The sequence below is a fragment of the Cenococcum geophilum genome, assembly GCF_001692895.1.
Source record: "Cenococcum geophilum 1.58 unplaced genomic scaffold K441scaffold_53, whole genome shotgun sequence".
Lineage (NCBI taxonomy): Eukaryota > Fungi > Ascomycota > Dothideomycetes > Gloniales > Gloniaceae > Cenococcum > Cenococcum geophilum.
Window position 1 is genome coordinate 1070845 of NW_027137611.1, and position 24108 is coordinate 1094952.

The 24108-nt window shown below is 48.7% G+C and overlaps 8 protein-coding genes across 8 annotated transcripts; 3 read left to right on the top strand and 5 right to left on the bottom strand.

Annotated features, from left to right (window-relative positions):
* Positions 1-1180: 1180 nt before the first annotated feature.
* K441DRAFT_667210 (uncharacterized protein) lies at positions 1181-4431 on the bottom strand. The gene is made up of 2 exons (XM_067649787.1): positions 4349-4431; positions 1181-2962 (listed from the first exon to the last, which is right to left on the bottom strand). Exons 1-2 carry the CDS (start codon positions 4355-4357, stop codon positions 1646-1648), a joined length of 1326 nt encoding a protein of 441 aa, XP_067499335.1. The 5' UTR covers positions 4358-4431; the 3' UTR covers positions 1181-1645.
* Positions 4432-4713: 282 nt separating this feature from the next.
* K441DRAFT_699610 (uncharacterized protein) lies at positions 4714-5703 on the bottom strand. The gene is made up of 4 exons (XM_067653173.1): positions 5560-5703; positions 5253-5414; positions 5011-5123; positions 4714-4959 (listed from the first exon to the last, which is right to left on the bottom strand). Exons 1-4 carry the CDS (start codon positions 5611-5613, stop codon positions 4950-4952), a joined length of 339 nt encoding a protein of 112 aa, XP_067499336.1. The 5' UTR covers positions 5614-5703; the 3' UTR covers positions 4714-4949.
* An 83-nt stretch (positions 5704-5786) lies between these two features.
* Positions 5787-7796, bottom strand: K441DRAFT_699611 (Surp module). Its single transcript, XM_067653174.1, has 2 exons — positions 6329-7796; positions 5787-6270 (listed from the first exon to the last, which is right to left on the bottom strand). The coding sequence occupies exons 1-2, from the start codon at positions 7575-7577 to the stop codon at positions 5972-5974; spliced, it is 1548 nt and encodes a 515-aa protein (XP_067499337.1). The 5' UTR covers positions 7578-7796; the 3' UTR covers positions 5787-5971.
* Positions 7797-7941: 145 nt separating this feature from the next.
* K441DRAFT_667214 (glycosyltransferase family 39 protein) lies at positions 7942-11769 on the top strand. The gene is made up of 6 exons (XM_067649788.1): positions 7942-8440; positions 8520-8572; positions 8636-8925; positions 8984-9267; positions 9321-10784; positions 10840-11769. The coding sequence occupies exons 1-6, from the start codon at positions 8225-8227 to the stop codon at positions 11383-11385; spliced, it is 2853 nt and encodes a 950-aa protein (XP_067499338.1). The 5' UTR covers positions 7942-8224; the 3' UTR covers positions 11386-11769.
* A 1036-nt stretch (positions 11770-12805) lies between these two features.
* Positions 12806-14877, bottom strand: K441DRAFT_475722 (SET domain-containing protein; the record flags this gene model as incomplete). The annotated part of the gene is made up of 4 exons (XM_067641877.1): positions 12806-13127; positions 13221-13420; positions 13509-13882; positions 13941-14877. Coding segments are annotated over 4 exons (1833 nt in total), but the record flags the coding sequence as incomplete, so codon positions are not given.
* Positions 14878-15630: 753 nt separating this feature from the next.
* K441DRAFT_582649 (zf-DHHC-domain-containing protein) lies at positions 15631-17666 on the bottom strand (the record flags this gene model as incomplete). Its single annotated transcript, XM_067644469.1, has 3 exons — positions 15631-16446; positions 16494-16602; positions 16663-17666. 3 exons carry the CDS (start codon positions 17664-17666, stop codon positions 15631-15633), a joined length of 1929 nt encoding a protein of 642 aa, XP_067499340.1.
* Positions 17667-18246: 580 nt separating this feature from the next.
* On the top strand, positions 18247-19250 carry K441DRAFT_619007 (uncharacterized protein; the record flags this gene model as incomplete). The annotated part of the gene is made up of 4 exons (XM_067645853.1): positions 18247-18387; positions 18467-18518; positions 18646-18830; positions 18962-19250. 4 exons carry the CDS (start codon positions 18247-18249, stop codon positions 19004-19006), a joined length of 423 nt encoding a protein of 140 aa, XP_067499341.1. The 3' UTR covers positions 19007-19250.
* Positions 19251-21930: 2680 nt separating this feature from the next.
* K441DRAFT_421642 (uncharacterized protein) lies at positions 21931-22620 on the top strand (the record flags this gene model as incomplete). Its single annotated transcript, XM_067641547.1, has 2 exons — positions 21931-22110; positions 22183-22620. Coding segments are annotated over 2 exons (618 nt in total), but the record flags the coding sequence as incomplete, so codon positions are not given.
* Between the last annotated feature and the right edge of the window lie 1488 nt (positions 22621-24108).

The window sequence follows — 24108 nt, forward strand, 5'->3', positions numbered from 1 at the left end:
CCAGGCCTGGTACCTGTCTGCCTGCGCTGATGTATCTTTAACTGCCGAAGATGTCTGAAGGGTGACTAATTCGATTTGGCTGCGACAACGTACGATTGACTGACGTTCAAATAGGGTATTAGGTCGGCCCGACCGAAAGCTCTGGTTGACCTGACTTGGCTGCAGAGGCGGTGTCCGATTGATCAAGATTTGGCTGAGGCTCTGGCTTAACTCAAGGTGTTATCTGCTACACGTATGACTGAGGCTTTACGTAGACAACTAATCAAGGCTCTGGCTGTGTAGTTTGGTTAAAGCTCTATATGCAGTCGATCAAGGCTCCGAATCGTAAAATTAAGGCTCTCGGTATCCTCTAAACGTCTAATCTAGAGACCTGTCTTAAGACTTCCTCCCGCGAGCGTTAACGGCAGTTCCCTCTAGACTACTACGGGCCCGGCGCTTTTGTAGGACGTCTTCTACAGCTACTTTTCTTCCCTTTCTAAGCCGTCTTTTACTTCTTGGCTTCTTTTATCACTACATGTTCGATAAGGCATAACATGTGCTCCTATCGCAACATCTGGCACTAGTACTTTCTTATATAACCCGTCATTCACCATTGCTCTCGCCCCTGCGCCCTTCTCCTCAGTAGACTGAAACACCAACAGAAGCGTCCATTTCTACTCTTCCTTGGCGCGCACTAGAGTTTCAGCCGCTGCGAGCAAACTGGTGATATGCATATTACGCCCACACGCACGCATGACTGGTTTCTCGATACCATCAGTATCAAGTATCCCTTAACATGCTGCTTTGCGTCAATCTGCTATCGATAACGGGTCAGCCAATCAGGTAAGCTGCACGAGATACTAGTGCCTAATTAATTCTAGTCGCGATTTAGCGATGGACGCAAGCGTGTTAAGGGATACGAGCTTTGCTTGCGTATGGAAGGCCTGTCTTTTCTTCAACTGGCAGTCCATCGATATCAGCGCGAAGAAGAACTGTTTTGCCTGGCCCGTTCTCAAAAACCGCGGCAAGACCGTAGCCGCCTATTTCGGGAAAGACTCTAACGTCTGCAATTCAGCAAGGTGGGAGTGAATCGTTCTTGCCGTTGCTTTCTCCAGAAATGAAAGCTCTGGATTGGAATGAAAGTGCTGGTCTGAAACTCTGTAAGCTAATGTACGTAGTACCTCAACATCGAAGAACACACATAGTGACTTATATGGTTCTGGACCTGGCCTATGAGCTTGCACGATTTTACTGATAGCAGACATATTGACAAGGACAAGAGTTATGACGTAGTTATCTTTCGCTCAATATCACTTGTAAATGAACAGAAGTGTCGAATAATAGTACAGGGTAACTAATTGAGGGAATTGGAGACTAAAGAAAAACCTGCGAGGTATTCAATTGTGGCTTCTATTTAACCATTCCATAAGTTCAAAGGAGTTGAAATGAGGGGGATCGGCGATCTGCAGATCAGCCACTCCGCTTAGTAATCTAGATGGCTCAGAGAGTTTCTCTAAGTTAATAACGAAGTTTCAGAACATCAATGGGAGAAGAAAATCCAAGCAAACACGCTCTGTATAGCGCCTATCCTAAACTCCTCCTTGAGCTCCACATAACGCCTTCCAATCCTACTGGGAAAATTGAAGTTAATGATTGCTCAAGGACATCATATATTTAATGCCGACTTGCTCTCTTTCTCCAAATGTCTTTCCAAACTTCCCAGCAAATCTGGTTCACCATCGGAGAAGTGAACTTCCTCCTCAGGTGCATGAGTTGGAGCGGAGCCTGGAGATGTGGTTGTAGGTACTTGATTTAGGGAGTTTTGCCGACTATGAGCTATGGCAGTAGCGAGAGGAAGCTCCGGGGAACTGGAGGGATCTCTGCTGTTGCGAGGTTTCCGTTCGGGTTTGTTTGGGGACTGAGGATCTGCCGGGGTTGGTGGGGGTGGGGATGATTCTTTTGGAGGCTCCGATACAGTCTTTGATGGAGATGGTGCTTCGCCTGGAGTTGGTGAAAGTTCACCTTCTTCGCGATCCTCATCATCCGACCCTTCTTCGCCATCTTCGCCCTCATCGCCATCATCCTCATCGCCGTCCTGCACATCTGCCATTGGAGTATCGCCTTCGGATTGGCCATTAGATCCGCCTTCAGTCTTGATATGAGGGACGCCCAATGTATTTGAAGAGCCATCGGCAGCCATACCACCTTCTGCCGACCCTTCTGTTCCAGGTTCAAAGGCAACCTTCTTTTTCCCTCTTCCTGGGCCCTTCTTCGACTTTCTCTTTGGGGGTGGAGGCCGCCTCCTTGGTGGCGTTTGTTGCACTAAGTCGTTTGCCACGACCACGCCATCTGCATTGACGACACCTACTCCTGCAACAACTGTTCCAGGCGCAGCTGCGGCTGGCGCAGCTTTTGCGATAGTTTCTTCTTTTTGGACCTCACCGTCGACTGTGGCGCCTTCAGGGACTAGAACTTCCCAAACATGAACCTTTCCTTCATTGTCGACCTTTCTCACTTTTGTTTTCCTCATGGGGCCTGTGGAAGTCAGTGGTCCCACAGCCCCGCTATAAACAGAGTACTGTGAAGGAAGGCCTTTCCTCCTCTTCGCAAGATACTCGGGTTCAGGTCCTTCTAAGTGCCTTGGAACTTTTACATATTTCCGAACCGTAAAGCCACGCTGAGTCTCTTTGTTTTCATCTTCATCATCCAGGTTCTCTTTCTCCTCATCCACAACCGGCGGAGGTTTGGAAATTCTACCAGCACGGGCAGCGCGAAGAAGTTGCTGGCTGTGTTCGGGAAGCAAATGCGAATCTCTGGGCATTGGAAGTTCAGGCCACGCATCTTTGTTTGTAGCAGGTTTTTCTTGAACGCCTGGTTCAATAGTTACTTCCATCTCACGAAATTGGTGAATGGGGAGCCCTTCCAGAACATTGTGCTCAACTTGACCACGTCCAGAGCGATTGGTGCGGCCTTGTGGGCGAAACTACGCACGACACTGTTAGCGAACGATATTCGATTATTAGACAAGACGCAAATAAGCATGCGCGCTGTGCCCTCTAATGTCCGAAACTACGCACGACACTGTTAGCGAACGATATTCGATTATTAGACAAGACGCAAATAAGCATGCATGAAGTTTTTGAATCAATTAAAGCACGCGGCAAGGGTTTCCAGTAGAGTTCCAAAGTACCGGCGGGATTTATTCCAGATAAAATCCTAGTGGGTTAATTCACTGTTGACTTCATCCTGAGTCATTCTAGGATTCAGTACTGTACTTGGTTTTTCCCATTCACTGGCAAGCTTTTGTTTTGGTGGTAATCGTCTATGGGGTTTTCAGATTCTCATTGCTGAGGAATGATTAAAAAACATTCAATTTCATATGCACCTCGCATACGGTTTGACATAATCTTTTGCATACTTCTCGGTATGAGAAGGTATGGCGGATTGATATTTTCCACAACCAGGGATGTCTACTGTAGTGCCGGGAGGCCACCCGAACTTACTGAAAGATTAAAGGCTGCATCTTCTGGGCCAAGTTCGCTGACAGGCGGTTGTAACAAATATGGGTTGAAAGATGATTGGAATGAATATGGTTTGGAGGACGGCTGGAATGGATATGGTTCGAAGCGCTGTTCGAATGAAGAAGCTTCTAAAGGCAGCTCAGATGAAGGAGCCCCGGAAGGCCACTCGTATAACGATGGTAGTATGTGGGCCGTTGGAAGCTCGTTGCGTTGGTGGCTCGAACTTGAATCAGGTGTATCATTAGGCCTCCCGAGGCTTTCCGCGGAGTTGATGTAATTTGATAAGGTGTAGTGTGTTGCCTTGTACCAACAACGCAAGCACAGCTAAGGGCTGCGACGGTCGATACGTTGCCATTCGTATTATTTGCTCCACAATTATTGCAGGTACACCCGTCTACAGAGTTAGCTAAAGTAAGTGGTCTTAGTTCCTAGTTTCTTTTTTCGTATTTATAGCAACGATTACAAAGGCGGGAGTCCTTGTCCATCCATATCCATCCGCTTGAAGTTTTGGTGGAATGACAATTTCCGCATCTGACGTCGGCCGGGGTTGTTCCTGCGTAGCCATGCTTCATAATGCCAATTGTCGTGGACGGCTTATTGGTAGATTTAGGTGGTTACCTGTCTAGATTGTCTGGCTCGCCACAATTAGGACTCTCCAGACCGTCCGGTGCGCAGTCTGTTCGATAAAGATTCGGGGCGGCCAATCCAGAATGGCCTCCAAGAACCCGCGAGTAGCCCATGATGTTGAGTATATGCCGAGATCGGGCGAACAGATGGGCAATGGGACCTTATGAAATGAAAGGGGATACGCTGGTTGAAGAGAGAAAATGAAAGAATAGAAAACATACCGGAGCCATGATGATCGCGTAGGAATGATGCCAGCCAGCCTGTTGAGCGCTGCTTCCTAAATTATATCGAAATGTGAGTATGTTTGGATGTGGACGGTGCGGCCGTCGCGATGGCGGCTCAACGCTTTGAGGTGTGAGTTGAAGTTGCGGTGAAAGCTAACCGCTTTTGGAATCTCTTCATGCGAGTTTGGCTGGCCACCTTTAAGAGCGGCTTCATTGGCTGTATGACCATAGCGCACTAATGCTTTAATCGAGGAGCTGTGCTAAAGGATGGACTAGAGGCTTTGAAGTATGGAACTTAAAGTTATGGTGCTCAATCTTTTGAGTTGTTCAAAATCCACTTCACAAAAGTGTAGTAATACTTTCCAGACGATTATCTTATTTACTAGAGCGAAAATGCTATCATTTTATTTTTACAGCAATTCAAAATCATAAAAGCTCCCTCAAGCAGCATCTCTAGTTATGATACAGTCCAAACACGTGGTATGGTGATGCCCATTACGGAGGGGAAAGCCCGTCCAATCCCAACCCTAGATGTACAGAGAGAAAAGGAAAGCGTTCTCGAGGTATTCAGTTCAATGCATAAAGATAAACAAAAGCATCAGTCCCATCTAATTTTAGTTAGCAAGAAGCCCAAAAAGAGAATCTATGTGAGAACTTACCCAGTGTCCTTTTGCCGCATGATCCCACCTTCATCGCCTGCTTGCTTGCCTGTTTTCCCTCCTTCTACTACTAGCCGGTCAAGCTGATAGAACTGGCTTATCACCGTTTGTCTCTATGATACCTAGCATGTTAACAATACTCCTGTTATATGAGGCAGAATATCCAAAAGGCCCTTGGAAGGCCTATTCAACATTTTTTGAAACCTGGCTTTTTCTTAGAGATAAAAAGGTAACCAACTAACCTTCATCATCTGTAACTCCTTCAAGCCCTTCTGTACTAGCTCTTGTACTCTCCTCTCTGTCTCATGTTGGTGTTCCCGAAACGAGTCGCGCGTCCTGCGCCTTGCATACTCTCGAAAATTATACGCTGCAAACTGCCGGCTCTGCCGTAACAACGATCGATACTACAGAGGTTGCCCAATCAGAACCGCTTCAAGTGTGAGACAAATCGTGACAAGTTTAATGGGGACATGAGAAGTCGTGGGTGTTCCGCTTGCGGAGGGGTGGCGGAGGTGCTTCAGTCGGGGGTAGAGGGGAAGAGGGACTCACAAGTGATCGTACTTGGTACGCCGCATCGCCTTTGCCAACCTGTGTTAAAGACATGTTTTTTAAGTAGAAAAGTTAGTTCGCTAGGGATGGTTGGCGATGTCTAGTAAGTGCGAATTATGTCATGGATGGTCGGCGAAATTTTGGATCAGAGGCGAGTTGCTAAGTCCAAGCTTCTGGACAGGAGGTGGGAACAAATGACTGCTCACAACAAAGCAGAGCATTGGTTTGCAGAGCTAAATTAGTTTTAATTGATTTAATTGTGGATGTCTCGGATTGCTACATGCTAGTCTCTTTGAGCTTTTGATCTCGAAGCAGATTCAATAATACACCATTAGAAGCCTCTAAACGCCGTTCATGCTGTTGGTATGCCAAAGCTAGTGTCAAAACCCAAGCCATTTACCTAGATATTACATTACGTGAACTTCTGCTTGATCTGCCTGATCTGTTCTTCGATATTGAGACTGTGCATCTGTTGAAGACGAGCAGCATCCTTGCTTTCTGGCTGCCCGTCATAACTTGTTGCAGCTTTCTTCCTCCTTGCCGCTTCCTCCTCAGATATCGGTAAGCCAGTGACGCCGTCAAATACATCACTGCGTTGGCTTGCGAGACGCTTTAAGTTATTGGCGACGTCGGCTGTGGAGAGGTTGGTCGTCGCGTAACGGGAGTCAGCCTTCGCCTTCTGCTCCTTCCATCGAGGGTCGAGAAGTTCGACTGCCAAGTATATTAGCATATGTTCTGCCAATGAGTGAGTGAAATATATAAAACTTACTTCTCATATGCTGCTCCAGTTCATCGTAAGGAATCTGTTGCTTGCAGTTCGGACACAACGCCATCGCCACATTCTGCCTCTTCGCCTGAGCACGAGGAACATAGTCATTTCTGATGCGCATCGGCCCTGTTGTACCCTTTGCGGCTGCTTGCGCCTGTTGAGCTCGCTCGCGCTCTTCTACCCTCTCACGAATTCGCCGTTCTTCTTCGTCTTCCTGAGCTTGCGTTCTGTAGTCCAGAGTGTCCGGGCCTGCTGACTGTGGAGTCCAAGCTGCTGTTGGAGGTGGCATCTGCACCGGTTGTGGAAGTGGGTCATAGTATGATGGATCATCACCGGGCATTGCTTCTTCAATGCGCATGTTATGGGGTTGAAGCGACATCATGGCCTTCTGCTCTAGTGACGCGGACTGTAGATCGTTCAGCGAAGTTGGTGGAGGAAGATCTGCCTGGTCGTCGGCTTCTGTGAACATAACAGTCTCCACCACGACAAAATCATGCCAGTCAATCTGTGCGTATTCCAACTTCTCCTTCTCCGCCTCTTCCTCCTGCTTTTGTTTCTGTTGCTCCTGATATTTGACCCATTCTGCTCGCTGCTTCGCCCGTTCGAGAACATGGAACTTGTCACGGACGTTATGCTCTAGTTGTGCTATCCGCGCTTTTTCTGGCTTGCCGCCATCAATGGTGCTGCCTGTCAACAGCTCGGTATACTGGTCTACGAGGCGGGTGAAGAATTGGTATAGACTGTGTTGCGGTCGCAGGAAGTCGAATTGAAAATTGCCCGTCTCACGTTGTGATAATGCTGTCATCCAAGAACGCCCATTCTTTGCAACGTACAAGGCTGTCAGTTTAACAACTTCAAGATCCTGTGCATTAATGTTTGGCATGCGCGCTGAAAAGTGAAACTCTGGTGGTTCAGCTGGACCTTTTGGCTTCTCCGGTTCTGTCGCCCCCTGCTCTCCTTCCCGTCCTGCTGATACATCTGTTCCCCTGCCTGCTCGAATCTCGTCTAGTCGCCAGGTGTAGTAGGCGTGGTAGGGGTCGTTGGAGTAGAGAAAAGAGAATTTAGGGTTATTGACGTTTTTGTCCCGCACTCGGTCTTCGAAGGAGGGGCCGCTACGCGCAATGTAGCCTGCGGTTGTCTCGATGGTTTTGCGGACGCCGGCCGGTGGGAGGACAACGCCTGCAGGAGGCTTGCGCGTTGCTTCGTCCAGGGAGGTCATGGAGATATCAGGCTTTGCAGAAGGCGCCATTTTGGGACGTAGGTTATGTCCCTTTTTTCATGTATTGACGCGAGGGTGGGTTAGAATGCGCCTCAAAAGGCGAAGATACCTGGGGAAAAACTCGGCTCCGGACACGACGCTAGTAGCGGAATCTTACTCTGGGGTGGAGCGGATAATTATTGGGAATGTGAATCTGACAGGATGAATTCTTGTAGATAGCCTACTGAATGAAATTACGCAGATCCGACACATACCAGAAGGGCGGGTGTTCATAGCTACTCTGCATAAATTGAACGGGCCAATTCATGTGATCCTCCTAGCTCGCTGTACCCTAGCTGAGCCCTATTCTTGGCACCCGCTAAATTTGGGGCCACCTAAACACTTTCCTCGTGTCCTAACTTGCGCGGCAGGCTTGGTGGTGTGTTCATTAATTGACCCCTAGGCTGAGCGAATGTTTCGACACCTTTCCTCACTATCCAATTTTCGACAACACGCCTTCTTACTCTCTTTAACTGTCCTTGTTCGTTCTTAATACTTTCCCCTGTCCTCGAGACACGGGTTGAAGCTTTTAGCTCTCAGCGAACCGAGAGCTCACGGCCGTTGAAGCTCCGCATTTGAACAGTTGAGACCACAATTTCCAGCTCTATATCCACTCAACCTATTCAGAACCCGCCATCATGGCGCAGAGAACGACGTATAATCCGTATCTTCAGGAGAAGAATACGCGGCGGTCAGGCAAATCTCCAGCTCGTTCACCAGGCCCGAATGGAAGAAAGCAACAGAAACGCAAGCCCTCAGACTATTCCTCAGAGGGTGTCACTGATCATGACATATTCAACCTTCCTAGTTCCGACTGGCAATTGTTAGGTGTATTGACTGTAATTGCCGCTGCGGTACGTCTTTCATGACATATTCAACCTTCCTAGTTCCGACTGGCAATTGTTAGGTGTATTGACTGTAATTGCCGCTGCGGTACGTCTTTTCAAGATATACCAGCCGAGCAGTGTAGTCTTCGATGAGGTCCAGTAAGTCTAGCCTCCGTGGTTGTGGATGAATTAGATTGTGTATACTAATAACAACTTGTTCAGCTTCGGCGGTTTTGCCTCTAAGTACATTAAAGGCAGATTCTTTATGGATGTCCATCCCCCTTTGGCAAAATTGCTTATAACACTGGCTGGCTGGTTAGCTGGATTCGATGGAGAGTTTGACTTCAAGGACATTGGGAAGGATTATCTGGAGCCAGGTGTCCCATATGTGGCAATGCGTCTTTTGCCGGCTATTTGCGGCGTCATGACCATCCCAACGATCTTCTTAACGCTCAAGGCTGCGGGTTGTCGGACAACTACAGCTGCTCTTGGCGCTGGATTGGTGATTTTCGGTACAAAAATTCTTGGACCCTGAATATGAAACGAATAGCAAGCTCATAATAATATTAGATAACGCTCTTCTTACTCAATCCCGCCTTATTCTCCTCGATTCTCCTCTCGTCATTTTTACCGCTGTTACAGCATTAGCTTGGACAAGCTTCACCAACCAACATGAGCAAGGCTCTTCGAAAGCGTTCCAACCATCTTGGTGGTTCTGGCTTGCGGCTACCGGTGTGGGGCTTGGGGCCACAGTAAGCGTTAAGTGGGTCGGTTTATTCACGATTGCATGGGTTGGTAGCTTGACGATTTTACAACTCTGGGTTTTGCTTGGAGATGCGAAGCATGTCACTCCGGTAAGGCAGAACCACCGCATGGGTTTGATCGGTTTTCTAACGAGGGTCTCCAGAGACTATGGCTTAAGCACTTCTTTGCCCGCGTATTCTGCTTGATCGTCATTCCTGTCACCTTCTACATGGCTATGTTTGGTGTTCACTTCCTCTGCCTGGTGAACCCTGGTGACGGTGACGGTTTCATGTCTTCGGAGTTCCAGGCTACCTTGAACTCGAAGGGGATGCAAGACGTGCCAGCAGATGTTGCTTTTGGAAGCCGCATCTCGCTTCGTCACCACAACACTCAAGGAGGCTATCTCCATTCTCACAGCCACATGTATCCAACCGGAAGCAAGCAGCAGCAAATTACTCTCTATCCCCACAAGGATGAGAACAACGTCTGGATAGTTGAGAATCAGACTCTTCCTGAGATGCCTGACGGGACCAAAGTCGAGGGACCCAAGGCTTGGGACAATCATGGTCCAGTATTGCTCGAAGACGGCTCCGTCATCCGACTATACCACGTTACCACCGATCGTCGTCTTCACTCTCACGATGTCCGTGCCCCAGTAACAGAGGCAGACTGGCAAAACGAAGTCTCAGCTTACGGATACGAAGGTTTTGAGGGCGATGCTAACGATTTATTCCGTGTCGAAATTATCAAATCCATGTCTGAAGGTGCACAAGCCAAGAAACGAGTCAGGACCATCCAGACCAAATTCAAGCTTGTTCACCTGATGACGGGCTGTGTGCTCTTCTCGCACAAGGTAAAGCTTCCTGATTGGGCCTACGAACAACAAGAAGTCACTTGCGCCCGTGGCGGCACTCTTCCTAACAGTGTCTGGTATATTGAATCAAACGAGCACCCGCTGCTCGGCCCTGATGCCGAGAAAGTAAACTACCGCAACCCAGGCTTCTTTGGTAAGTTCTGGGAGCTTCAAAAGGTCATGTGGCGCACCAATGCCGGGCTTGTAGAATCGCATGCTTGGGACTCCAGGCCCCCGTCTTGGCCAGTTCTCCGAAGAGGTATCAACTTTTGGGGGAAGGACAATCGCCAAATCTACTTGATCGGTAACCCTGTCATTTGGTGGAGCTCCACTGCCGCAATTGGTCTCTACATTGCTATCAAGGGCCTCGCGGTCCTCAGATGGCAACGTGGATTCAAGGACTACTCCATCGTTACATTCAAGCGCTTCGACTATGAAATCGGTACTTCGGTGCTCGGGTGGGCGTTCCACTATTTTCCGTTCTATCTCATGCAGCGCCAGCTATTCTTGCATCACTATCTCCCGGCCTTATATTTTGCCATTATGGCTATGTGCCAGACGTACGACTTCATCAGCAATCGCTTCGCCGGGCTAGGACTTAAGCAACGACCTGCCATCGGCCAGGCTGGTGCCATCGCTTTCCTTGCTTTGAGCATTGTGGCTTTCACACTCTACTCACCTCTCGCATATGGAAATCCCTGGACGCAGGATGCATGCAACAAGGTTAAACTCTTCGATACATGGGACTGGGATTGCAACACCTTCCACACTTCTGTTAGCTTTATTTCCCAGATCTCTTCAATCTCTCCAATTACTAATTCGCTCCTAGTACGACCAATACTCCACTCAATATACCGTCTCTAAGATTTCTGTCCCTTCCTCCGCTGCTCCTGACCCCGCCTTCGTCCAATATGGTGAGCAGAAACCCATCAGCCCAGTTGGCGACGCAAACGTAACCCCCCAACCGCCACCAGTTGCCAACGGCCCTATCATCTCGCGCGAAGAGAAGGTCGAATACCGCGACGAAGACGGTAACATTCTCGACGATGAGCAAGTCGCCGCGCTTGCCGGAAAAGTCTCTTTCAAGACACGCTACGAGACCCGTACGCGCATCATCGATGCGCAAGGTAACGAAATCTACGAGGGCCCAGTGGAAGGTCAATTGCCTGATGGACGGATCCAAGAAGGCCAAGCGCCACCGCATCCGGATGCTGAAGGCCGAAACCCGGAGACGGGTGAGGCGCCAGAGGGTGAGGCTAGCGAAGCGCCGCCTACGGTTGCTGTAGGCGATGGCGAGGCTAAGGAGGCGAGCGTAGAGGGAAGCGTACAGGGGACGCCGAGACCAGCGAGTGAGGCTAAGGAGGCGACGAAATAGGTCGACTCTAGGTACAGCTAGACACGCTAGACACTGTAGTAGATATAGTGAAGTGTAGGCAGGTGACGAAAAAGGTGCTGATGTTTTCTTATGTACGATAGTAGGGTGGCTGGAGCTAGGAGGCATGGCGCCTGGGTGGGTTGATGAGTAACTTGAATTGAATTAACGGAGTTGTGTCTCGATTCTTGCGCTGTTTGACGACAACATATCTGAAAGTCTTCTCTCACCATCTGCTACTTACATACCCACTCTCCACAATATTAACTTCGTTATAGACGAAAACTAGAATCTCGTCCAAAACCTAGCATATTCTCGGACGGTTCATGTATAAACACGAAAGCTGTAGGAAATTACCCTAGAACCGTTTATAAATGTTACTAGCAACAACGTTCAACAAGGACTTAGAGAATAGATAAGTGCCCGTCTGTTTCCCATTGTAGCATAACCGATAGTCACGCCGAATGCCTAGGGCAGATAGCACAATGAATGCCACAACCATGCCATGCCACCCTAACCACAATGTCTTGAATCAACCCCATTCAGAAAAAGACAAACATAATGTACAACGCCATATCAGTAAAAGCTACAAATGCTGAATAACACTAATTCTGCTCGGAGCTCGTTGATGCTCCTATAATCCCATCGTCCCTCCTTTACTGGAATAGTCATATCTCCAGAAGTGTTGAATCCTCAAACGCCCTCTAGTCTCGTTGTGGGCCTAATCATCACCCTCCCCAAGAATAACCCTAATAGTCCCTCCTTCTCCCAATCCTCCCATTCCTCCCATTCCTCCCATTCCTCCAACACCAAGCCCCAGTCCCATTCTCGCAATCGCCGCAGCCCTTCTTGGGCCGCGTACGCTTCTAACGACATTCTTCTTCACACTAGCAGCCGCGCTGCGGACGCTGCTTGCCGTTGTAGGACGTTTCGTCGCGCGTGCGGGGAGTGCGGCGAACTCGCGAAGGGTGCCATCGATATCATCGTCATCGTTGGAAGCCAAAGGGGAAGAAGAGCTTGGTGACAGATCCAGCGAAAGTGGCTTGAATGGCAGAGTTGTTTGCCGAAGACCCGAAATGGAGGACTTGGACTTCACGGACGTGGCTGTCGGCGTAGATGCCGTCGCAGATTTCGCCGCAGGTTTGCTAGAGGGCGGAGAGCTGGATGCTGGGAGAATCGACTTACGGCTCGCGCTCTTGATAGTGGAAGAGTGTCTCTTCACGGCCGACGTGAAGCTGGAAAGTTTGGTGCTTGGGCGACGGAGGACACCAGGGCGAGCGGTGCTAGCGGTCGTCTGCTTCGCACTGACACGTTTAGATGCCACTGTTTTCAGAGAGGCCGGTGAACCCTTTCGGAGCACTTTAGAGCATTTCGACGCTAGTGTAATAGTAGACGAGGAGCGACGAATGGCACGCTCAGCACGGGAAGCGCCTCGAGCCTCCGTCTCTGCGGCCTCTCCCTCAGCTCGTGCGTCTCTGCTATTCTCAGACTCTGTGACACTCTTCTTGGCCTTCGCAAGCGCGGACCGGGCAATAGCCGCGACTTTGCGTCGCTTGTTCGGTCCAGCCGCTTTGGCACGAGAGCCTTTGCTTCCGAAGACATCTCGGATCTTACGCTTTGCGCCAGCAACAAGAGCAGTAGCTGCGGCTTTAGCTTTAGGTGCATCTTTGGATCTAGGGCCCAACACACCACGGCAAGAAGCCGTTCCGCAACGGCATTCTTGGACATTTTTAGATGAGAAAGGACTAATTCGCTTCATTAGTAAACAAGTCCAGAATGGAAGAGAGTTTCAAAATTGAGCTTGGTGGGGGCTAGCGCTCTAGTATTAGTATGCTTACTCAAAGTTGTAGTCGTAAGTCAGTTCCTCGCCAGTCATAATTCCTCTATCACCAGCAAACAACGCCATACGTGGCTCTCCAGCGACAGTCCACTTGACCATCCGGCAGTTAGGCTCACAAGAATGGTTGACAAACCTGGCGATAGAGCCACGACTTGCGTCGATAATCATCTTATTATGAAATGTCATAAGGTAGTAGCACTACCTCCTCATTAGCAACACCTCCATATAGCAGCGACTCGACTGCAAGACTGATTTGATAAAAATTGCAAAGGGATAAATTGCTGACCTTATTATTCTTGTACTCGTTATTCATCCGCCTGTCACACTCCTCTTGCGTAATAATCTCACCAGCATACTCAACAATGATTTGATGCGGGTTGAAGGTTCGCATAGCTCTTACTCCGTAGCCTCGGCCTTCTGTCTCCATGACCTCTACGCCATAGTCGTATCGGTTGCCTTTGGAGCGTCGTTTCAGCTCCGCAAACGCGCGATTGGTGCAGTGCTCCGGGTTAATGAGGCAATTGGTACTATCACATTCATACAACATAAAACGGTTTTGACAACCCTCTCCACAACCTTCTTCAGGAGTACACAAGCAGTAGGATTCTGCCTGGGGTTTGGACTTTTTCCAAATGGTAGCAGAGTCGCCCACAAAGAGGTCTACGATGAAAGTTAGGTTGTGGTTACACTACACATGGGAATGGAGCTAGCAACATACTCTTAGACGTCTTTTTCCAATCTTCGGGCTTCGCCTTACGAGGTAATGGCGAGAAGACATCGAACGGCAGTTTAAAATCTCTTGCTTCTTTGTAGGGCAACAATAAGAGCTTTTCTCCAGCAAACATAGGCAATGGAAGTATCTTGTTCTCCCCCATTGCCGCGGAATTTCCCTTGTTTTGATTCTTGCTTTCCGTGAACCTAGCATCGAAGTCTCTATGTTGGCCAAGGTATAAGCCCTGGGTCTGCCACCTATTAACCTTCGGCCTGGCCGTATCTTGCGCCTTCTCAGCCTCTGTATGGAGCTCCGGCATGGAAGCTATAGATAATCTAGTACGCTTTGCAGGCGGCTCTACCCGGATCGTACTTTCAGACTCTCTTCTTCGTGAACTTCCGGTGTCCTTCCTAAGCGCCTGCAACCTATCCATTCCACTCTCCAATACACCCCGTCCCCGCTTACCAAGACTTGAGCTTGCAGATGCCATTGCGTTTCTTGTGACTTCCTTCAGTAAATCCACACGTGAGGATTTCCGCCTCTTCAATCTACCCTCGGTCTCATTACCCAGTTGGCCCGTAAGCGTTTCATCAACCCACTCAGAATCTAGCTTCTCCGCGCCCTCACCAAGCAGTCTGTCCTTTGTATCCACGGAGCCATTGACGAACGTATTACCGCTGACAGCCTGCTCCTGCCTCATAACATTCTTCGTATGCTTTTCCAAATACTTTGTCGGCGTATGGATCGCTGTGCCGGCAAGAATCTGTACGTTGTAAGTCGAGACACTAGAACGCGACCTCCGCGAAGTACGCCGAGCACTCTGATCCTGCTCCTGCTCCAGCTTGGCTTGTTGAGTGTCGGTGGAAGCATCCGCCTTGATTGCGTCAGATAGGATGCTCGCCGAGTCATCCTGGCTGGTCGGGGGTGTGGAGTTGGACGAGGACGTGCCAATGGAGCTGCGGGCCGTGGTATCAAGGCGAGTCGCCACAGTAATACAGGAAAGAGTTGACGAAGTTGAGTCGGGCGAAGCTGCTCGATCGTCCATATTGGATGGTGTCTGATGCTTATTGTGGGTTTGAAGGTTTGCGAGAGGGTTAAGAACGCGCAGTGAGGTGTAAATCAAAGGGTCTTCTGGGACAAACACGGCGGGGAACTTCAAAAGTTTAGACGCGACAGTCGAGGAATTCAGGTGAAACAAATTAAATAAGGTATTTTATAGGTTCCCAAAGCGACGCACCGCTGATTGAAGGTCGTCCCTCTGGTGTTGGGGGATTACGCGGTCGATATAGTGTAAGAGGGGAGGGATGTTCCAAAAGGACGCTGGAGGTAAATAAACCGCCAACCAGTATTAGGCTATACCTAATCAGAGGGAGGATTGCGTTCCACCACTTTCGCATTCCGCCACGGTTTGTAGTCAAGCATCTAAATCACTCAAGTGGATAGTAATTTGTTTTGTTGAAGTTAGGAATTGATAGATTGGGAACAGAGTTATTTAGCACGCGGTGCGCTCTGAGCGGCTGTCTCTATATAGAGGAACCCGCCATCGTCGGGTTCCCACTGTAACGCCGATAACTTCGTCTATATACTACATGAAGAAAAAGGTAGCTGCGTCATAGCTAGTAGAATACAAAACAGAAAGAAAATGTCGACGATGACGGCAGTACAATAACTCATGAATTAGATATACACTTCCACATCAGCTCGCATCAGGCACATTAGTCCTCGGCATCCTATTCATAGGAGACCTCGCGGTCGGTCCTTGAAAGCTAGGCGCCATGTTGCTGACATCCTGCATCTCAACACCGCCACTCTGCTGCTCGGGCGCGAGTGGTGCTGTGCGCTTACCCTTTCGAGGCCCAAATCGTTGGTCACCCTCCTCATACTCCCTCTTGAAATGCAAATACGTCGGAGGTCGTGGCCTGAGTAAGACAACGATCCAGTTTTTCCAGAAGCTACCTCGAGTAAATGGCCGATGCCGGTCCTTCTTCGGGAATTTATGCGAGTTGAGGTATTCCCGTGTAGTCTCGGCCCTCGCCATCAAGAAAAGGTGATACGCCCAAAGGCTTGCCGGATACGGCGTGACAATAATTCCATAAATGAACATAGCAAAAGGAACGCGCCATTTGGTAATCGCATCTCCAAAACTCGCGTTTTCCTGGTTTCCCCAGACGAGGAGATGGGCCAAGCTCGCAGCGAAAAGAAAAAGGCCGAGCAATGTACCAGAACTGACAAACGTGAAGAAGTAGCGATAGTTGCGGCGCCCAACGCAATTGTTGAGCCAAACACAGTGGTGATCTTGCGTTTCAACACAATTGTCACAAACGCGGCAATGGTGGGCCCGCGGAGGGCGCCAGATGTTGCAGCTCTTGCAGTACTTGGTCGGTACCTCCATTGCTGCATTAGCTGATGTAGCTGATACAACCATGGTCCATTCAGTTGTGGAAGGTCCTAGCGTGAGAGGGTCTTCATTATTATTAGGTGGTGGGAATGGGTGTAAATTGCGTGGAAGAATCTGAAGACTGTTAATATATTGACAATCTAGACGATAGGTGCGCTTACTCCAGGATCGGTGACTGATGCATGAAAAAATGAAGACATGCATATTAAGAACAAGTAAGCAAAGAGAATGGGTATCGCGGGAGAAACGTGAAGCCAAAGCCATGGCGCTCTGCGATCCAAGCTAGTTAGCGTATGCAGAAATTATTTAATCGAGCGTGGCACAACTCACGAAAAAGCAAAGAAAAGTGCTGCTGGAACCAGAACAATGAGGCCAGTTAAAATATTTATGGGTCGATCCCTTGTGTTCTGAAATCTCCCTCCCCAGCAGAAAACCGTATTCCCGGAGAAATATTCGTGATTTTTCCCTAGCTCTTTCTTAACTTCCTGCTTAGTAGCCACTTTGCGGGCTAGCCTTGGAGAGGATTCAGCTGATGAAAGTTTCTCGTGTCCTTGAGGTCGCATTTGTACAGATCCACCTCCTCGGCTAGGTAATATAAAGCTTGATCGAAATGAACGTGGTGATTTTGTGGGCGTTGGAAGCTTGCCAGAACCAGTTTTGTGTGCATTTGATAGGTCGAGGTGCGTAGGCCGTATTGGTTTTTGGAGTGGAGTTATGCTCTCGCCTCTGCTCCGCACCGTCTCGGCACCTGTGGGCGTTGTGTTAGCTGTAGTCCGGTCTGGCATGTCTCGATCTGTTATGTCTGTCCCTCTCGATGGCGGCGGTGGTCCATCTAGATCGTGATGTAGTCCCAGAGGAGCGGCTCCTCTGATAGTGGGGTTTGAGCCACTACTCTGCCTATACGGATTACTTCCAGAATCGCTTTGCCCCTCATGATAGGATGAAGTAGTGCCAAGTATAGACGTTGGACGCTGTCCACGCTGTGCCTGCAGTCTTTGGGAACTCATGGGGCGAAAGAAGGCGTGAGAAGTTATAGAAGGAACGTGTGTCCTGCTTGCAGAAGTATTTGGGCGGCTGGCACCACTCACGCTTCCTGTCACGCTCCCCGGCCCAAGTCCTTGTGCACCTCCTCCACGGCGTGAGGGGGGCGCTTGCGACCACCTTCGTTGATTGCTGGATTGAGCTGTCGCGATGGAGGATGGTCGAGAAGGCGGAAGACCCGGCTCTCCAACTGGGCCGGTCTGAGTCTGTACTCGACCGCTGCCTGAGTTTCGATTTGACCGCGGACTACGAGCATTTGTTCCCTCTCCATCTTCAGAGGCTATATCAGTCATGCGCGAAGAAACGACACTCTGGGCACGGTCGTCTTGAGTAAGGAATGGGGGGTTGGGAAAGGAACTGCGGGCAGGCGATTGCGAGTTTGGTGTTGTCATTGCGGTGCGAAGGCGTCGGAGGTCTCCACAGGGATAGCAGTCTTTCCAGCCAAATTCATGGCCTCGAGTAGATGGTAGAGACTTCGAGCAGGGTTTGTAAATGAGGCCAAGTGAGGCTCCTGGGAAAAAGCAATGAAGGCGAGGCTAGCGAAGTGAAGGAGTAAGGAGTGGGTATGTTTATTGCAAAAGGTCGAACATTGGGGAGAAGGCTCTTATGCCGGCACTTCTTTACACCCCAGGGATAAGGCTGCCGCAGTATATTGTCGCAAAAGGGAGACGACGATGATGCGCTTTGCTGCAAGGTCCCAGACCAGAAACGTGCCCCCTGGAACCCCGACTTAGCCGGCCCGCTAAATCACGTGCATTTCCTTGGCTCTTGTTCGTCGATACAAACCACCGTAGACAAAGCTCTCCACCACAACGCACATCTCCACTCCGCCCCGCCCTCCTTAACACCTTTATATACTCAATCGCACTCACCATGTCCTCTATCATTGGCCGCGCAGCCTTTCGGGCATCTCGTCCTCTACGGGCCACCGGTATCAATGCCGGAGAAGGTGCCGACAAAGCAGCCGGAAAAGAAGCTCTAAGGACTGGTGCAAAGAGGGATCCGGAGCTTTACGTATGGATTCCATATCCCTCAGCATGATAGACTTGGCTTTTATGTGGTGAATAGTTGCTAATTCATGCTTTCACCGCAGATTCTCTTCGCAATTATGTCAGGCGCCTTCGGTCTTGCGGGATGGCATTTCTGTATGTTCTTATTTCATGCGATTACACACACAAATACCTCCTTCCATTAATAATTCCCTGGGTCGTCTAATTGGCATGATAACAAATGCCTACTAATTGAGGAATGCTGCTAACCCTAATACCATAGCCCGCTCCCCTACTTCCTCTTCCTCCGAGGCACCCGTCGCCAAGGCACCTAATAGCGAGCCCTGGAAAGAAGGTGGTGGTCTAGGGAAATATCAATACCATCCTGGTGGCGACCCTAATGCTCCCCTGAAAGACGCTCCATCTGCACTCAACACCGTCGTAATCCCGAACGTGAACCTACCAAAGGTATATGCAAGTTCCTTGTACCTCCAGAATCTTCTTATGATGCTTCAGGAAAGGGTATTTGGATGGCATAAGTAGAGTAAAGTCATATTTGGATCAATTTGGATAGATTGCTAACACTTCACGGCTTACAGGAGCTGCACGAAAAATTCAACAAATGGGGCAAGGACGGCTACTAAACCATTTACCAACTTTCCTTAGCAATCAGTAGATAATGTCGAAGATTCCGTTCTCATTCCTTTGACGCGGTGGCAACGCGGAACTTGTAGATATGCTGGATTCCCCTGGCTGTGTAGAACAATTGAATCATTTATTTTAGCGACTGACATATTTTTTTGCAATACTGCAGCAGTTTCCTTCTCTCTTCGCATCTAGAATTTCTACTTGAAATGATATCTCGCAACCTTATGAGATGATCCCCAGCCATCAGTTCCCGCAAACATTCCCAAATCAAATCCATGAAAATTCACCCTCCCATATTCTCGCCAGCTGCGAGATCTTTCCATCCAACAACTATAGCATTACCAAGAGAAATACCGTTATCCCAACCGCTATTATCTTTGTAGAAACTCCTTTGTATGAAAAGGTATAGATTTTATGAAATAAAACACTACAGACCATGCATTCGACATCGCCTACTTAAAGAAATGTGAAGTTTACTTAAGCACTAAAATTTAATCGTTAAATAAATGTAAGTTAGGAGATTTTCTCGATTACTATTGACTTACACTGCTGATGTTGCCAAGGGATAGCTAGATCGCTAGAAAAACTGGATACTACTCTTCATTCTCCTGGTTCGACAAGTTCGCTCGCGATATATATACACCAGACCTTCAACGGCATTGCGATAGGCTCTATTGGTCCATTTCCATAGACCAAAGGTGTACAAAGACCACCGAGCCTAAGACTTTCGGACTGCGGCTAAAGTATCCACGTACTTAAGTAGGAGCGATCTAGCGGGGTAGCAAGGTAAGAGGATTCATTGTCACAGAATAATGTCTTAGCACTAATCGTCAACTTTATAGATCTCTGAAAGCCTTGCCTTTCCCGTATGCTCTATGCTCCAGCTATTCCAAATATAGCCGAGCATGAACGATCACGATGGGCCATTCTCCAAAACCCTCACATTCCCAACACCCAGTCAATTATTCCTAAGCTCCAGTTTATTTGACGGGTAAACCCCCAAAATGCCTTGTACGATCAAAGACCTATCGACTGAGCTAAACCTGCAGATAGCAGCCCATTTCCGTCGCCATGACCTTACTAGGCTTATGCAAGCAACAAAATACTCCCACAGCCTCGTCGAACCACCGTTCTGAATATCTATTAAACCCCACAAGCCGGGCTTTCATAAAGATTGTAATGGATATGTTGGGATGCAAGACGAGAAATGGTTCTATATGGACGCTGAGAACTCGCTCTCCAGCTTGATATATGACCAAGTAGAACGCGAAAGAACCGAAAGGACCGCCAAGTTTCTACAAATATGCTAAGAATTTCGTAGAAACTTTCCACGGCGGTGGCAGAAGCTTTCCAAGCTCACGCATTACCTCTGTCTCACCTTTGAACCATTTACTAGAGATACTCCTGACATCATTCATGATAAGGAATGGGGACACCATAACAAATCTCCTCGAGACATTTGGAACGCCTTTCGCTTCCTTCAGCAATCTACAATTCATTGGTTTGATTGGAGAGTAGAACAACCATGGCGATCCGCTGGATTCTGTCCAGCCATCGGCCTTTGATCTAATCAACAGGCTCCGCAAGGCCAGACTCAGGGGATATATTTCTCGCGAGTTTGTGTTGCATATATGTCAAAACTCTGCGTCAAGCATTACACATCTCGATCTTGGGCTACTTGAACTACCTATCGGGGACACGCTTCTGAAAGAACGCAAACGCAATGTCGCAGATCATACTGATCTTGAGTACGAAGCAGAAATGCTCTCTGATTTTGTCGCTCTAAGCGGTTTATCCTTCAAATCTACCAAGTAGCTTCAAATCCCCCACTCACCTTGTTCTGTGCAAACCCACCGAGCCTGCTGATTTGGGCGAAAGACTCTACAAGGGAGCCATGCTTAGCTTCCTGCACGAGCTGGCACCGAGCCTTATATTTTTTGAGGTTTTAAAATCGTATAATAAGCCTATCTTACGTTGAGCTTCTTGTGGTAACAAAACAACGATCGTGACATCATAAGGAAAATGAGGGCAGTAAGAAGGAGCTGTTAAGACGTCAAGTCTCCACAACAATAATCATGGCCCGATCAATAGCGACGATCACTGAGTAACTTTACCTGATATAGGTATATAAGCGAGGTAACGCAGGCTTAAAATACTGCCTTATTTTACGAAGTATTTTAAGCCTGCGTTATACATGTGTAAGGGGCCCCTGTAGGGAGGCTTTTTATGATCGATCTTATGCGAATCTACAAGCCAGGGTGTATGCGACGGCGTCAAGCCACCTGGTGTTGATCAAGGCTCAGTCGACGGCTTCAACTTCTAGGCTAGAGCTTATTTTAGCAGCCGGCCCCTTATTAGCTGCCCCATTTAGAATCTAGCGCGCTAAGTTGCATCACGAGAATGACCTCTTTAGCTGTTTGGCTGGCTAATTGTTCGTGGCGCTCGTCAAAGACCTGGACCATGCGGGGCGTGCGGCGTTGTATCCTCGCCTCACCGGTGGGATCTGGGTAGGATCCTCATTTTAGCCTTGGGTTTCTTGGTTTCCTTTGAGTCAATTGTCCGTCGCCTACTGCAAGCAATGAGCTACCACGGAAGCCCAATCTCGTATGAATATATAAGGGTGGAAACGAGCAGAACGCAGGAGAAGAGAAAACCCGGGGAAGTCAGGGAAACCCGAGACGACAATCGCTCGTGGGAAAATGGGGTCTACCAAGGGCGCAAAGAGCGCCTTTCGAGCCCAAGCCGGGTCTGGGTTGGGCCTGAGACTAACGATAGCGAAGTGGAGGATTTCTTCGACTTGGAAACCCCAGAAAGATATCTTCAGCGGCCTCCCCAAGAAGGAAAAGGGTTCTATCCGTTCAGGAGTGACGACCACATCTCTAAAATTATCGAAGAGGACCACCCTCCAATACGCCAATTGAATCACGAATACAAGAGACTTGGAAAAGATGAAATTAGACTCATCAAACTCTATCCTTCCCCGGACCCGGATGCAGACCTGCTATGCAGTCTGTTTCATGTTGATCTCACACAGCCTTATGGCCCCTATGAAGCCGTCTCGTATGCATGGGGCACAAAAGAAGACCCAGAGAAGCTCTATGTCATTCCCGAAAATGAAGCTCTCTACGAACTACATAGAGGGGTAGCACCAACTCGATATGGCGATTCGGAGTATATTGCAATTACTGCAAACCTGGATTCGGCTTTACGAAGGTTTCGGAGGTCCAACGCAATTCGGCTTCTTTGGGCAGATGCCGTCTGTCTTGATCAGGAGAGCACAGAGGAGAAGTTTTACCAAATTCCCAACATACAAGAGATCTACACCAAAGCTAGCAACGTCCTGATTTGGCTTGGAGGGGCAGGTGAAGAGGGGAGGATCTGCCTGGAATTTTTCGATCGGCTTAGCAAGAAGACGGTCCGCCGGCAAGTTGAACTTCTCTCGCCTCAGAATCTAGCAAGGATGATTGATGATTCTCTCGACGAGACCTTTCAACACCGAAGGCTTGACGCTCTGGAGCGATTCTTTCACCCTGTAAACCGACCATGGTTCCTTCGCCGTTGGGTGATACAAGAAGTTGGAGCTTCTCGAGATGCTTTAGTGTATTGTGGACCTCACGATCCAATAAGATGGAGCAAGTTCGCATTGGCTGTCGAGATATTAAATCAGCATCCCAATCGGATCTACAAACCGGCACTTTCCACTATATCGGCAATCTACCGCCTTCGGGAAATGAGTGCAATCCCAGTCTTGGATCTTCTTACCGAGTTTCATGAGTCAGATTGCTCTGAGGCCAAAGATCGTATCACAGCCATTGCGGGGCTTTCGAATCTGCCTAAGCTTGACCGGTCGTTTTTTAAGCAGTTTATCAAAGACAAAAAGGAGGTAACAGAGATGCCAACTTATGAGTTTTATTTTCATATTGCGAAAACAATTCTTGAGCGTTTCAACGATCATCTAGAGCTTCTGCACTGCGGGGCCGCCTTTCAACCACCGAACGATGATGCACGCAGAGCCAAGTTTTCTTGGGTTCCTGAGTGGAGAGTTCCGCCTTTGTTCAACTCTCTCTTGAACATACCAAAGTTTCATGCCGGCTTCGATACTAAGACGATGCGGCAAATGGTGTCAATCCACGTACGGCCGAAAAGCAATGTACCCTTCTTGCGTGTCGTCGGGTTTGAATTTAGTGAAGTTTTCGAGAGGACAAATCCAGGCGGCTTCAAGATTCCTGAGCCCGAGAAAATACACACGCAGATTCCCTTCTGGCTTCCGAAAGAGGAATGGTACCGGGACGGACATCCGGACACATACAGGACACGGCGGAGGTATGAGAGCTACTGGATGGCTTTTGCTCGAACTATCGTTGCTGATTACGGTCCGTCGTTATCAATGAAATCTCGACTGGAGGGATCCAGTGCAGAAATGGAGGAGCAAGCCAAGGAGATTGGTGAAGGTTTTAAGGATATTAGCAGATTTACGGAGGAGATGCGAATGTTTGTCCGAAAAGAGGATAGACCACGTCCTGCAAAGAGTCTTTCTCTGGAAGGCAAAATCACTTACACTCATCAAGCGAGAAGATACGCTAGGCTGGTTACTAGGACTATGGGCGGTCCTGGCGGCACTTCGGGACGTTGCTTCTTCCTATGTGAGGAACCGCGTTATATGGGGATTGGCCCTGACACCATGAGGCGGAAAGACCAGATTGTTATCTTCTATGGTGCTCGCACCCCATTCATAATTCGTCCAGTCAAGGGGACGTCATATTTCCGTTTAGTAGGGGATTGCTACATCAACGGAATAATGAACGGTGAGACTCTAGATATGGGTCACAAGGAGAAAGAGTACCTCATTATCTGATTTTCCCCTGGTGAAAATTCAAGCAAGCATCACATCGAAACAATCATTACACCATACTTCAGGAGTCCAAGATACCTAGCTGGACGGTTCTGGTCTTCGAAAGTCAACTATTGAATACCAAGGGGATTCATGGTTTCCAGTTGACTTGTTGAGAGCATTACTTGCAGCGTATCGGCAACCCATTTGATTCGCTTTCTGCTTTACCCAACACTCAGGCTACACGATCATGAGACTCTAGAAGCA